Genomic DNA, 16,365 nt, shown 5'->3' with positions numbered 1-16,365 from the left:
TCAAAGACATTTACAAAAAACACTGCAACCGCAAAGCAACCAGCATTGTGGATGACCCCACACACCCCTCACACAAACTCTTCACCCTCCTGCCATCTGGCAAGAGGTACCGAAGCATTCGGGCCCTCACGGCCAGACTGTGTAACAGCTTCTTCCCCCAAGCCATCAGACTCCTGAATACTCAGAGACTGGACTGACACACACACACACACACACGTGTCCTGAGTTGCACTTTAATTATTGTAAATTTATACCTGGCTGATACCTCAATAACTGCTATGTGCATAGAACACTATCTCATAGAAATTTATGTTTACATTTGGCTTTTTTAGAAACTGTCATCTTTTTGCACTACTGTCTACTGGTCGGCGCTGCACTGTCTTTCACTGTGCCTATTGTCCTGTTAATTTTTTTTATAATTTATTGTATTGTTATATTGTTTTATGTAGCACCATGACTCAAGGATGATCAGTGGAAACAGGATGCACCTAAGCTCAATTTTGAGTGTCATGGCAAAGGCTGTGAATACTTATGTACATGTGATTTTTGAGGAAAATAATTAATTTAATCAATTTTGGAATAAGGCTGTAACATAACAAAATGTGGAAAAAGTGAAGCGCTGTCAATACTTACCAGATGCACTGTATATATATATATATATATATATATATATATATATATATATATATATATATATATATATATATATATATATTTATTTCATACTTTTTTCAATTATAGTATATATAATATTTCATTATATGTTAGGCTAATTCCTTGAATTCAAAATTGAATTACAGTTGCATTCTGTTAACTACCTCAATTTAAATTCAATTCAGCATTTTCAATTCAGTTATAAATGCAGAAAAATCCATCACAATCTATTTACTATCTATGCTTGTAACATAAAAGTTGAGTTTGAATATATTCCCAGAGGTAAGAAAGAGAAAAGTTAGTAAACTAATCCATGTGATGTGATCAGCTGATTTCATTGAGCGCAGCAGTGACCATTAAAGGATTCCTGGAGAAAGCAGTCATTAGAGTGGAAGCTGATCTCATCTCAAGCAATTAATCACGTGCTGGATGATCTAAAACGTTATTGTCTAATCCCAAAAGTGTCTCAATCACAAGTTTGGGATTAAGACCCCATCCTCATGTTCTTCTCTTTCATACACACACAATGTTTTCCCCACATAGACAGTAGACACACATTTGCAATGACGCCACTACGGTAATGTGACTCCACATGTGAGCACCAATCTTCTTTGGAGTCGATTAGCAGCTGTTTCACACAGAAAATCTCTCACTAAGGGTTCTGTAGACTTTATATGCCAAATGCGTTCAGTCAGGCATCAGCCTTAACCGTGAAATTGCACTGTTAAAGTGAAATTTAAGAGCACTTTTTACATTGAGATTCTTTCCCCTAAATGAATCATTACCTCAGCATGAGTTTTATAAGAAACAGATATTAAAGCTAAAGTGTGTAACTTTGTCGATGTTAAAATACTTAAATTTAGCTTTAAAGTTGAAGTGTGTCATTTCTGCACCACTAGCATCCAGGCTGATCTTACTGTGGATTTTGCGACAGTAGGTTGAGTTCTCTTTCAACATTTGTTCAGCTATCAGTGAAATGGGGTCAGGGCTGGATTGGTAATCTGGCATACAGGGCATTTTCCCAGTGGGCCGACACACTTTGATCAAGGGTGGACCATCAGGAGAAACGGGACTAAGCTGAAATGAGCTGCCGCGATATGCCAAAGGGGGCAGCGATATGCAGAAAAGGACAGCGATAGATAAAGTATTTTAACCAATCACCTTTAAACAATGGAAAACCAGCTTTGACCCTTAAATTTACGCAATCGAATCCCTCTTGATTAAAGTTGCAATCAGAAACCTTTTGTTTGTGTCATCTTGGATTTACAGTGACACCTAGTGGTGTGGATCATTTAAAATCAATAATTTTCAGTTAGAGATGCCACAGTAGAAATTCACTATTCATGATCAGCCATGATTAATTTAATCCAAGAGTGAAAGTGTACAATAACAAGACGGTTACTGAGATAAAGCTAAAAGTATTCAGCTGGTCATGTGATTCTAAAATGGCAGCCCCCATGAGGGTGTCCCTCCCCCATGTAGAATAAAACCACTTTTTTATGATTGCATACATATGTTTCAAAACTACAATGAATTTCTTCAGGAGTAAACCTTTTTTAATAGGGAAAAAATGACTGAGTGCACCTTTAACTATCTGATAATCAAAACACCAAGAAACACTGTCCTACCTATCTTCTTGACTGGTGTCTGTGTAGATTATACAATGTCCTGGTGGCATGGCTGCGGCCTGCAGCAATTTCTGTGTCTCTCTTTTCCCAGTGAAGCCCTCCAGCAGACGAAGTTCATCAAAGTTGCCATCCACAGACTCCGACTTTCTGCGGCCTGCCCTACTGGGGTGACCCTGACCTCCGGTTTGAGACATTTCCACCTCTATATTACTTTTATTCTCCAGGTACATCTTCACTCAGAACAAGAGCTGGGGACAGAATAGGAACATTGATGTTAAATGAACATACTAATGCAGCACATCATATTTAATATTGACTAGCATCACGTGAGTTAAGACAGGTCTTTTGAGACTTATTTGACATTTCTAATAACCTCATCCTGTAATAAAGTTTAGAAAGATATTAATGGAGATAAAGGGTGCACTGAATATAATTTTATTCCATACATATGCAGCTGCCCCCTCTAGTGCTTCATGTGCATAAAGCAAATTAAATCACATAAATTACTCGTTGGGATTGACCAAGACACTTTAGAAATATGGAATAATAAGTATGAAATCACATTACAAATGTTTTATACACTATACCCTTTAGACACTTTAAAGTGCATGGTCTAATTTTCATAGCCCCACAGTCCCTGTGCAATATCAAGTATCTGAGTCTCTAAACTGTAAAACATTTTGTCATTGTTGTTCTATAAATACAATTTAATTTTCATCCATTTTACTTGTTACAATATTTTTTGTCATTTCTACTTGTTTTATGCATTTTCAAAGTTTAACTTGTTGCATGTTTATCAATACTTAAATTCAAAAAGCTTCAAAAAGTGTAACTTTGGCACCACTTTGATTCTACTTGGGTTCGATATGAGTTAAGCTCATTCGACATCATTTGTTGCATAATCTTGATTATCACATAAAATTTTTTCAACTAGTCCCTCCTTTTCTTTAAAACAGGCAAAAATCGAGGTAACAGTGAGGCACTTGCAATGCAAGAAGTTAATGCCTCTAATTAAAGGCAGAAATGGGATGGTAATAATTGAATAAAAACACTTTCATTAATTATTCTGTTAAAACTTGTATTATTGAAACTGTAAAGGTGTTTAAATCATCGTTTTAGGGTTTACAACCTTATGTCGTCATGGCAACAACATTGTACAATTGGATATAACTTTAAAAAAATAAGTTAGTAAGCAAATTTATCACACTAAAATCATGTTAACACACATATTGTTTATGTCTTCTGACCATATTCTTTTGAAAAGGTCAGTATTTTAACATTTATGGATTAGCCCCACATTATTTCCATTATAAGTACCCCAGTGTAACCCAGATTTTTCCTTGTGCCTGTTTTCTTGTCTGCCTATATAAAAAGTTCAAAGAGTAATTTCACACCTCTCCTTACCATGTTTTGAGGAATCATTAATGCCATATCACAAAAAAGTGCAGAATGAGTTATACACCATTAGGGTTTACCTAACCCTGAGCAGAAGTAATAGTTGTGCCTCAGGTTTGCTTGAGGTTGACTTAAATAGCACCCCCTAATGGAATTCTGAGACAAAGCAGGGCATTAAAATAGCCACTCAATCCCCCTTTTGCAAGCAGGCTGCCTCCTGGAAGAATTCTCCAGAGCAGCTGATCGAGCTTATTGAATGTTCATTTTCAACAAATCAAGACCACAATACAGAAACAGAGTGTGAAATCAATTCACACACATTCCCTTAAGGCTATATCTGCCTATGACCAGTCCTTTTGATTTGTTTGCACAGGAAAGAGAAAGCCATTGTGTTCATGAGACAACCGCCTAGTGTTTGAACCATAGTAAACTCTTTCATCAAACACAGGTAATTAGTGTATGAAAAAAGTAAAAGAAAAACCAGACATGGTGCCTTAACTAATCAATACAAACTCAAAACAATAATGTTTAGGGAATAATAAGAAGCCTCGCTACAGATTCCAAGGTAATTGGATTACGACTGGAGGTGGCCCGTGCATTAGAGTGCAGTAACAGAGGAAGGTCAGTGTGTGATGAAAGCTCAGGGACTGCCTGAATGGACACTAACAGTGACCTGTTACCAAGGACTAGTGACCCGGTCTTGTTTGATTTCCAATATGCACTGTTGCTGAATCAAACAAGCTCCATTGTGCAGGTGGTCAATACAAGATGTCCACTGTAAGTGTGTTCAGCCTGCCTGTAGAGATGTGTAATCTGCTATAGCAAGGCTGAGTGTTATAGAAAGGAATTACTCTTTCTCCTCTTATTCAGATGGTCATTTAGGTGTGGATGACATTGAAAAAGTCAGCTTACATGGCATAGCGTGAGGCATTTTGCAAACCTCTATATTTGAGGGAAAGAGAAAAAATACACATTCAAACCTCTATTGAATTATTTACCAACCTAGATTAAAACAAATGCTTGTCAAGCTATCTTAATACGAATGCTATCTTTTCCTTGTCAAACTTTGTCACGTCAAGCTAGTGGTCCTAAATTTAATTACTTTATTTGATTTGAATTTACTTTATTTCATTAATTTCCTCATTTTGTTTTTATCTATCTATAAAACTAATTGATTAATTAATTTACTTAGGTATATTCTTTTATTATATTGGAAAATGTTTTATCAGATCAGAATATCCATTAAACTCTCATTTTCATTTGAACGAATTAAAGGGATAGTTCACCCAAAAATGCAAATTCTCTCATCATTCACTTCCCTCATGCCATCCCTGATGTGTATGACTTTCTTTCTTCAGCAGAACACAAACACAGATTTTTAGAAGAAACTTTAACCTCTGTAGGTCCATACAATACAAGTGAATTGTGATCAAACCTTTGTTGTCCTAAAAATCACATAAAAGAAACATAGAGGTAATCCATTGTTTAAACACGACTCCAGTGTTTAAATTCATATCCTCAGAAGCAATATAATAGGTGTGTTTGAGAAACAGAAAAATAGTTAAGTCGTTTTTTACCCTAAATCTCCACTTCAGATGTGAAATTGAATCTAAACAGGCACCACATGTGATTTTCAGATGTAAAAGTGAAAGTGGAGATTTACAGTAAAGAAAATAACTTAAATTTGGATCCGTTTCTAACCCACTCCTATTATATCGCTTCTGAGGACATGGATTTAACCACTGGAGTCATATGGATTACTTTTAGGATTACTTAATGTGAATTGATGAGTTACAAAATGAGCTACAAAAGTCTGAACACCATTCACTTGCATTGTGAGGACCCACACAGCTGAAATATTCTTCTAAAAATCTTTTGCTGTCTGCTGAAGAAAGAAAATCATACACATCTGGGATGCGTGAAGGTGAGTAAATGATGAGAGACTTTTCACTTTTGAGTGACCTATCCCATTAATTATTATTTTGTTCTTTGTCAGCAGGAAATTAATTTTGTGTTAAGATGATTTCATAGGGGGGAGAGGTCTTGTTTGTTATGAACTTGCAGTTAAAATAGTGGACACACGTACTCTTTCTTTATTATTACTATTTTCCACAATTAAGAATACTATAAAAATCATCAAAACCATGAAATGACACAAATGGCAGTATGGGCATTTTGTAACTACAAAGAAATGGTTAAAGATTAAATAAATATATCTCTCTTACATTTTATCTTCTTCAAAAGAATGTAAATACAATTTTAGTTTTGTAAACAAATGAATGCAATATTTAGTTTACATTTAATGTTAAGCATTTGGACATAAGACTTTTAGATCAAGAAAATTCAAGGAATTAAGTGTTGTGCTTTGGGCTGCTAGTTTATGCTAAATCAAATAAAAATACACTTTTCCACTGAAGCAAGGAAAGGTAAGTTTATTTATATAGCACATTTCATACACAATGGCAAATCAAAGTGCTCATTATATATATATATATATATATATATATATATATATATATATATATATATATATATATATATATATATATATATATATATATACATTTAAATGAAAATACAAGATATATAACCAATTTAGAACATGAAATAAGAATAAAAAGTAATAAAAGAATTTGGAAAAAACAAAAAATTATTAAAAATTAATTTTAATTATTAACACCATCCATACCTGTTGTTAACCTTCCCTGATTAAACAGAGGATAACCAAAAATTGTTGATGTACACTTTTATTTGTTGTCAACCTTCCCTGGCACAGCAGAGGATAACTTAGCTGTTAACACCATCCGTAACATCTACTTCTGGCTATGTTATTTAGATGACATTAGGTTGATTTAGTTATTGCTTTGATGTGACTACTGAAACTAAAGTCTAACACCAAAATTACACCAAGATTTCTTGGTTTTTGTTGTTAGGCCCTTGGAGTCAAGATAAGTGTTCCCCTTCGGAATTTCACCTTTGTTGCCAAATACAATGACCTCTGTCTCGTCAGTGTTTAACTGAAGGAAGTTCTGACACATCCAACTGTTAATTTCATCAATGCACTTGCACAGAGAGTCTATGAGGCTGTAGTCATTTGGCGATAAGGCTAGATAGATCCGGGCATCGTCTGCATAGCTATGGTATGCAATTTCTTTCTTTATCATAATTTTGCCAAGAATTGAGCCTTGTGGGACTCTGCACGTCATGGTTGTCCACTAAGATTCATAGTTGCCACATAGTTCACATAGTAACCCCCACCTTCTAAATATGACTTGAACCACCTGAGGACCATCCCAGAGATCCCTACCCAGTTTTAAAATCTGTTTTGGAGAATGCTGTGGTCAACAGTGTCAAAAGCAGCACTGAGATCTAATAATACCAGCACTGATATTTTGCCTGAATCAGTATTTTGCTGAATATCATTTAGGATGTTTATGAGCGCCATCTCTGTGCTATGATGCGGTCGGAAGCAGACCAACATTAATCTGTAATGCTTAAAGAACCTTAATGCACTCATACTCACACACTCTCTAGACTTACTGTACATTCCTCTCTCCCCTCCCTCTCCCAGTGTGGGAAGAAAGAATTAATCCATTGAAAAATGCAATCAGTTAAAATATGTGAAAATGAAACTTTATACAATTTTATTAAATTTAAAATACAGGCTGAATTTTGTCAACATAATAACGATAATAAAAAGACAGACAGACAGACACACACACACACAAACACACACATACAAAATATTGCAACAATCCACAATTATATAAAAGGTCACTTTTAAATGACATGTAGCCTTCTGAAATTATATTCTGTTGAAATTACATCCATACCCCAAAAATTAAAGCATGTTTGCAAATTTTACTTTAATACACTTCACTGTTGTAAATTAGCATGAATAAGCATCAGCTAGGCTTGTCTGCTTAAACTAGCAAATAGTTTGAAATTGTATTTGAAACATGATTTCTTTATCATACATACAGAAGTTTGATCTTCTATTTACTAAACCCCTTACCTGACAATGCAGACAATGAAGATGGTGATTTGAGAAGGACACTAAAGATGATGATGATGATGATGATGATGATGATGATGATGATATGGAGCAATGCAACTGGAAATTACGCAGGTCTAGCTGGCTCGTGAGTGCCGCACACAGGTAACAGGATGAGGAAGAGGAGGAAGACGCTCAGTGTGAAACAGCAGGATGAAGAGGACTTAAAAGTGTTGCTCACAGACTCCTTTTAGGAGTGGAGGGAGGGACCCACAGCAAACTCTGCACACAGACAGGAGAAAGTGAATAAACTGCCCTCCCTCTTTCCACTCATACCCTCAGACACCTTGTGGAAGTAGACAGTCATTAACACTGGTGTAGGCCTGCTCAACTACCCCTTCTCCCAAAACACAATGCACGCAGATGTCCTGCAAACACTGACCCTTCTACCTTTCAAACTGGACACACACACACTTCATACTGGAAACATCTCATAGACTACTACTAAGTTAATAATAAGAGTAACCCTAACCCTACCCATAAATGAAAACCGTTTGCAATTTTAGTGTAAACTAATTCTTATGAATATTGTTTCCAATAGAGGACGTCCCTGAATGTCCCCAAAGGCGGTTTTATCAGATTTAGCTCACTGTTTAGGACAGTTTGTCCTCAAAACTATATCGAAATACTTGTACACATATTCCTCACAGGTGACTTGATATGTATGACGTTGATGATTAAAGCTTTCCCCTTCTTACAAAGGTTGGACTGCCCTACAATACATCCCTGTCTTAATGACCCAGACTTGATTTAAGAAGGAGTCTAATCTGTTTCCTCTATGTTGTAAGACTTTTACACTAGAAAAGATCTCTTATTATCTTAACTATAATAAGAGAGCATACTTTTGCTTCTAAATCTCCTGAATATTCTCCTAAGGGGGAAAAAAAAAACATAATCACACACATGTACTCTAGAGTTTCAGAAAAGATCTTTGCATAAGTGTGGTAAAGTGACCTGGGAATCTGGACAACATCACAGAATGAAAATTCTGCCCAACGCATCCTTTTGTGTTCCACTGAGGAGTGAGGAAAAAAGCCTTATGGGTTTGGAACAACATGAGGGTGAGCACATGATGACAGTATTTTCATTTTTGAACAGACTACAGTATCCCTTTGATTTAGATACTGCGCAGCACTATTACAGCGCGTTGGTTACCCTGTTTGCGAATGGTTAGTGAACAATATGCAAGTTTTATCCACTGAAATACTGCTTGGAAAAGTTGTGCAACTGCCTAATGAATTCGGTCCTTTACACATACTTTGTGTGCCACAAACATCAAAATCTCAAGGGCATTACAGGCTTCAAATTACAAACACATATGAATTAAGCACCACAAATGAGAAGAAATATCAACAGGATCGATGAGATGGAGATGAGGTCACAGAGGTGGATAAACGGAGTAAACCGTTAATTTCACAGAGGTATCAAACTAGCCATCAACTTTAACCTCAGAGGTCAGATAGAACATTATCCTTTTTTAACGTTTAAAAGAATGACCAAAAATAACCAAAAGCTGCTAAGAATTGTGGATAGGCAACTTTTTACTCTGACTCACAGCTCTGAGGACTTTAATGTTGGTGTGTTGTTTCGCAACTAAAATCATACACTTGCTTTTATTCTCCCTCTGTTTTAAATGCATCATGTTTTATAATAAAATTAAGGTAAGTGTTGTGGAATCTGAAGTGCTGAACAATTCTGGAGGTGGTGTGATGAATCATATGCATGGGTTGGAAAGTGTGTTGCTGATCGCTGTGGATAAGAGGAAAGTGTAAGAGAGACTTTCATGTGACTTCTAGTTAATCTTGGGTTTTAGCCAAGTGTAATGTAGCTACATAGTGTATGCTTTCACGTTTCTTTACTATACTCTGATCTAAACTATAATCTTGGCTAACTTCTAATATAAAAGCACAGACTTTACACATATGTATGATGTATTGTATGTTATATACTTTACACATGCACACAAAATGTAAGTTTATATATGAAAAAAAGAAAGCTGCTTATTGACCAAGTCAGATGTATACGGGAGTAATGTACGCCACCTATACAGTGCATGTAAACAGGAACGCTGTTTTCTCACAATAACCCGATATCTGGTGTCCATGTAACCGTAGTCAGTGATATCTTTCAGAGCGTAGGAATATATTCTCCATACCATTCCATAAAAATTGTAATAATAATAATTATTGGCTTACGGCACCTTTAAGAGAAAATCATTCTAAATGTGTCATTGAAGAGAACCCCATTCCTGTACTTTGCCTAGGGCCCCAAAATGACTAAATCCACCCCTGACCAGGGCTTTGTTTTTGCTAAGGTGTTCTGAGTGGTTGTAAGTAGCAATGAGGTTGTTTGGGTATTTTGGATGGCTTCTTACTGGCCCAGGTCAAAAGAGCCCACCCCCATCTCTGTATATTCTCATCCACAGATATTGCTGTAGAGTCACTCCCCTTCAATGCAAGACCATTTTATAGTCTGCCAGGTAAAAACCTTGAGTACAATCACTTAGAAAAGTAGTAGCACACCACTCCTCAACAAGTCGCACAATTTGGAGTACATTTATGTCCTTAACACAAATCTGGTGAGAGAAATTATACTCCTAAATTTAATATTTGTATAAACCCCTAACACTTATAATCAATACGGTTTTCTTGCCTTTTGAATCCCAGCTTAAAATATCTCTAATTTTTGCATGCACTGATGGTGGTTTGATACTGATGAGAGAGAACTGAACGGAGGATAATCAATTTAATCTGCAAATAAATGCTCAATAAAATGTATTTCTCAAATAATGAGATTATTATATAGCACGTCAAAAATGTTTTTAAATGAGGTGGCGGAAACAGGCTTCCATAGCTATGTGATCAGTTCACATTTCCTAATCATTTCCTGCTCAGTCCTCATAGAATAAAAGACTGTGGAAAGACTGATGTAGATCAGGTCCGGGTGATCCTATGGGAGCTGATTTTAACTTATGTACACACATCAGACATGAGAGACTGTGAAACCCAGTGAAGTGCATAATTTGACTTTCCGGGGTCAAATAGAGTCTTCAGTTAACAATGAGGAAAGGAGAGACCCAAAGGTACAGAAAAGAGAGCTTTATCCAGTAGGTGACTGTTGGAATCCCATAATACATCCAATGGACCCAGACATCAAAGGATACTGACTGTCTGAGCTCTCCTAATCACAAATTCCTTAAAATCAGTTATGAAAAAAATTGGCCACACACAATCCCTCCCTAAAGTTTCAACTCATAATTCAACTCATTTTACATAACATTTCATTTGCTGGGTCTCTGCAGGTCATTAAAACCAGAGTTCTTTAACTAGCTCAACACAAGTACCTCAATTTCCATAGGGTTTTTGACCAACTTATGAGAGAATAGACCATATTAAAGCCAGAACCCAATGGGATGTTTTACAACTCCCACTGCACATATCTCTTGCTTGCCTGGAGCCAACCCGACATGAGTGGAGCACCTGACCCACTCCAGCATAATGTGCTCTGTGATTTCTGATTATGAAAGAAAGAAAAACCTTTAAGACGGCGAAGAATGCTCCTGATTTCTAAACCATCATTAAACACTTTGCCCTCCCTCTCCGTCAAACAGCCCTAAGATCCTTTCAACTCTACAGTCTACGTCACACTTTGGCATAGGCATTGGATAGAGGCGGCGGTTTACGATGTAACCTTTGACCTCTGGGCTTACTACTGCATTCCATTAACAAGAGACCCTGTGAACCAAAAACGTTTGGTAAGCTACACGGTCCAGCCAGTGCATGGATAAACATCACTTGACTTTTCAGCATGTGAGACCTGTAAAAGTGGTGGGAGCGCTCACTCTTCAACACATAAGCTAGTATGAGCCACGTTGGTCATTATGGGGAATTTTAGTAAACCGTTTACATTAGTGTTTGAGAATAATGGAACTTATAGGGTTCTAGAAATCTCAGATGAGATGACAGTTGTACATAAAAAGCATAATACCTAGTTACAGTGGTATTGGCAAAAATACACAAAAAATGTGAAATAAAGTCAAATTTTAAAGAAAAAAACAAAACTGTTTTTATTTTAATTATGAGAATCGGCCAGACAGAAAGCCTGATTTTGTATAGCATTAATTGCCTTTAACATATAACTCTATAAACACACAAAAATTGTAGTTATTATATGTACATTTAAAATGAAGTGGCTATTTTACAAAAATAGATCAGCCAATATATCGGTTTTGGTCAGCGTTTTTATTTTAATTATGAGAACTGGACTGATTCTGCCAGTATGGAAACCCTGATATGAAAAGCATTAACTGATATAAAAATGTACTCCAAAAACACACTGAAATGGATAAATATATGTAAATTAAAAAAAACATTTTTTTTTTATAAAAACCTGAAAAACTTACCAGAGAAATTGTGGTTTAAATTTATTAACAGAAATGAACATTTATTTATAATGTGGGAATGAGACAGCTCATAAACACATGGCACAATCAAATTATATACATTCCATACGGAAAACAGTGCAGACACGGATGGGAGGGGGCGAGGATACAGTGACCGTAGGCCTAAAAACAACTCCTGATCAGGCTTCCACTCATCAAAAAACCAAAAACACAAAACATATGAACCTCCCAACGTAAAAAAAAAATAATAATAATCTTATTGAGAAACACTGCCATTTTCAAATAAAGAGGCGGAGCTACAGTTCATAATACTAGCAATTTAACACATAATAAAGCTGATGTGAAGATCTTCACAGAAACACCTGTCAGGAGTAGTCTACCACAGTGCTAGGCTACATGGTCTGTCCTCTGTAATAAAACATGAACACAATGATTAACACACAGAGATGTGCAGTTTCTCCAGTCGTCCTGTTACTCTTCACAACAAAGATTAAAATAAAAATCTCTCTAACTTGCTCTTCATCAGCTTAATAGTGCTTTAAAGCTAATTGCACATAATGATATACACTTATTTCTCTTCACTTAGTTGTATTTGTATCTATGCACATTAATAAGTGAGGTTAAAACAGACATCTTCAGTTCAGTTTTTTTTAAACTTCTTGGCAGCTTATTTTGAAGACTTCCTACAACTCAGCACACCATATTATTGTGCCTATGTGTGTGTGTGGTGTGTGTGTGTTTGTGTGTGTGTGTGTGTGTGTGTGTGTGTGGGACACTGGGGGTTTAACCAGGGAGTTAGAGTTCAGTGCCCAGTAAGGTAATCCTGTGTGGAGTCTGATGCAAACGAGTCAGCGTCCTCATTATCCGAGTCGTCACTGCTGTCATCTGCGGCAGGCTCTCCGGTTAGAGCGATGCGTGCGTAGTCATCCGTGTCAATGGACTTGCAGAAGTGGATGGCATACTTGAGCTTCTCTTCCAGCACCAGCTTACAGGAGTAGCGTGGCAGCTTGAGAAGGAAGAAACAGGTGTAGGACTCTGGGAGGAAGTGGTCAGGTGGGTTGTATTTATCCAGCACCTGGTCAAATAGAGAAGTAACTGAATGAGCAATTCTAAGAATAAGTTTCTATTATATAAACTTTCCTTTCTGTCTAAAAAATGTGTGAGTAAGAGTTTGAATATGATTAAATCCAGCAATGACTATCCTGTGCAAAAAATGTCAACAAAGTTCAAATCTTCTTATTGAGACATTAACAGGGATTGTTCAACCTAAATATCTACTCACTATCATGTTGTCCCTAAAATAATTATTCCCTGAAAATGTTGCCTTTGCTAGTTACTAACCACTTCCACAGAAGTGGGTGGACAATACTTGAAAGACAATTTCAGATAGTCTCAAGTTATTTTACCTGCACCACAAAGTCCCGACCACGGAAATCCGCAATGGTCCTGGGTAGGCGTGTGCGTCCCCAGACGAACCTGAGGAAGAGGGAGCGTTCAGTGTTGGAGAAAGACTCCATCACCTCCCAGAACCACTGGATGAGAGGAGAGGTGGGCTCCACACCTTTGTAGGTGGCCACTGATTTGAGCAGGTGCAGTGGGATGTCTGGGCTTCCACACACCTACACAACACACACAACAGTGGTCTTGAGAACCCTGAAAGATATTCATGAAGACGACATATAGGCTGTGTGTTTTTATGTCAGTGATGGTGAAAGCACCCACCATAGTCTCTAGCTCATAGCCAGTGAAGAGAGAGAGAAGAGGCACTGGTACCACACGTGCCATACCCTCCCTCACTGCAGATACCTGCTCATCAAACTCGTGCAGTCTGGAAGAACAAAAGAACATGTGTGAGCACATGGACATCCCGTATTTTCCAAAAATAAAGTTGCGTTGTTGAGAGAGAAAAAACAGATGGTATAAGTCACACTGACAGAGCTTGCATGCGGAAAGCACAAGGGCCTAGGAGCAGCCGCCCAACTTTTCGTCAGCCGATCAACATGTCAAAACACACTCCATGAAGATGAATCTCACCCTCAGTATCTATGCATTGCGTCATGAGTAATGAGCAGCACTTGGAGGCAGTTTTTCAAAAACACGACAAATAAGCCACATCTTTTTATACTGTAACATATGTAACTATAACTACATTTCCATCCAAGGATTTTTTTGGCGAAAAAAGATTTAGTGCTTCAAAATAAAGCTGATGGAAATGCAAATTATTACTAAAATTTCACAAGTGTCGACATAATATTTTTCCATTAACTCTAGAGCATAAACTATGTCGATACTTCAAATGTCGCAAAAATCTGGTTTGGAAACACTATTTGTAGAGAAAATTGCCATTAACGCAAAAAATACAGAATATACCCCAATCAGGTATACAGCATTGAAACACAATTTATTGTACGTTATTATGGATTGATTTTACCGGCATATAGATCCAATGCTGCAAACACTTCCAGGAATCCCAACACAAATATCTCGTATCATGCACATCGACAAGTGCACGGAGAACAAATGAATGGCCACTGTTTGCGATTAATTTAATTGTTGTAGCAATCAGTTTATTAAAGTTCCTTTTCCACTCCATTCAAAATAATAGATGGCAGTCACGGAATAAGCCCACAATACAAAATAAATAAATAAATACATTTCTGTGCACTAAGATGTTTTAAATTAAAAATAAATACACAGTACTAGGAGAAAAAATCTGTGTGTTTTTTTTTAACACTAACACAGCCCAGTTCTATAAAATTAAAGTTTAGCTTACTTTCGAAAAAATAACGGCAAATTAAATTAAATTAAATAAATTGCCTAACGAAAAAAAAAAGCATTAAATTACAATAATACTATAAACTATCAGAACTATGTCCAATGCGGAGTTCACTTTCAGAAAACGAGCTTCAGAATATTTTAAAACATTTCAATATTTTAAATCTTTACCTCGAATTGGATGTGCTGAGCTGCTTCAGATAAATGTAAATTGCATTATGATGCTAAAATTAATTTGAGATGACAATCAAGTTCAGTTTGTCGTTAAAAGTTGCTGGACAAATATGGGGGCCATAATGCAGTTGTGATGGCAATGCTTTAGATGATTGTTCAAAATAGCCTGTTGAATATCAGAAATGTATCATAAGTAAACCCTGATATTTCATAAAATATGCTTTCCAGAAATCTGTTCTTTCCACCACATAATATAGAGAAGATGATTGAGGTCAGGTAAATTAAATTGAAGGTCAAAACCTTCTAGATTTACGAAACTGTTATTTACAGATCTGTAGGCACACCTGTAGTTTATTGCTAACCGCACATATTCACTGCGGTTCTCTAGGCTGATATGGGAATGTTTGGAGCTGAGCTGCACTTCCTGTCCGTAGGCACTGGGCACAGTAAAGGGAAGAGGCATGGCTTCAAACTCCTCTGCAGATGCCTCATTATCTCTGATATACATCAGACCAGGGATGAAGTCCTTGTCCACCTAACATAAAATATAGAAATGGTTGAGGGTCAGAGTCAAATCTCAGAAAATGCAACTAATTAAAATAGGTCATATATTTATAAGTAGAGATAAAAAATTGACTGTCTTAAAACAAAAAACGAATAACAAAACTCTAAAACAAAATGCCCACACCAATAAAAACATCTCAATGGTTTTGATTTAATTCTGTATGTTACAATTCATATTTTGGCAAAGGCTTGTGTTGCTTTGTAAACCATACTTAAACATCCAGTCACTTGACCTAATTAATATTCATGGGCCAAGGCTTCACTATATGTTATGGAAGGGCTTAGATGTATTTTGGTTTGAACACTGTATGCTATTACTTAGGTTAGTTTGTATTATGTATGCAAACATTTTAAATATAAAGTTTAATGGCATTTCAGTTTTGCTGGCATTGGTATTGACTACTACATTTTTGGTATCCTGTTAATACTACTGTAGCTAGGCCGGTTATTCAATAATCATTCAACAAAGACCACTTTGGAGAATCTAAACCTGTCTATAGAACAGGGATGTGTGTGTGTGCACATGGTCAGTGTCTCAATGCTGTCTTGTGCTTGATAATATTTGCTTTAACCTTTCTAATATCTCCAGGCAAAAGGCAGGAAACAACAACTGCTCTGTGAATATAAGACATCCTGTATTGTGAAACGCCATCACTGCAAACGGCTCAGCAACACATGATCCAAGTGAGAATGCAGGAGAGGGCTCTCGTATTCATTTT

General features: G+C 36.6%; 2 protein-coding genes across 3 annotated transcripts in view; both read right to left on the bottom strand.

The window, feature by feature from the left end:
• The window catches only part of oca2 (oculocutaneous albinism II), a 146,324-nt gene extending 138,492 nt beyond the window's left edge, over positions 1–7,832 (bottom strand). Inside the window, exons 1-2 of the mRNA XM_052141138.1 lie at positions 7,693–7,832; positions 2,283–2,530 (exon numbers count right to left, since the gene is read on the bottom strand). Of these exons, the coding sequence (XP_051997098.1) occupies positions 2,283–2,512 (230 nt within the window). The 5' untranslated portion in view covers positions 2,513–2,530; positions 7,693–7,832. The remainder of the gene's footprint in view (positions 1–2,282; positions 2,531–7,692) is intronic.
• A 3,991-nt stretch (positions 7,833–11,823) lies between these two features.
• The window catches only part of herc2 (HECT and RLD domain containing E3 ubiquitin protein ligase 2), an 86,420-nt gene continuing 81,878 nt past the window's right edge, over positions 11,824–16,365 (bottom strand). For both annotated transcript variants that reach the window (XM_052140702.1, XM_052140703.1), the window contains exons 90-93: positions 15,427–15,617; positions 13,856–13,961; positions 13,540–13,752; positions 11,824–13,208 (exon numbers count right to left, since the gene is read on the bottom strand). In XM_052140702.1, the coding sequence (XP_051996662.1) occupies positions 12,936–13,208; positions 13,540–13,752; positions 13,856–13,961; positions 15,427–15,617 (783 nt within the window). In that variant the 3' untranslated portion in view covers positions 11,824–12,935. The remainder of the gene's footprint in view (positions 13,209–13,539; positions 13,753–13,855; positions 13,962–15,426; positions 15,618–16,365) is intronic.

This window comes from Xyrauchen texanus, chromosome 13 (genome assembly GCF_025860055.1).
Source record: "Xyrauchen texanus isolate HMW12.3.18 chromosome 13, RBS_HiC_50CHRs, whole genome shotgun sequence".
Taxonomy (NCBI): domain Eukaryota; kingdom Metazoa; phylum Chordata; class Actinopteri; order Cypriniformes; family Catostomidae; genus Xyrauchen; species Xyrauchen texanus.
This window is presented reverse-complemented; position numbering and strand designations above follow the sequence as displayed.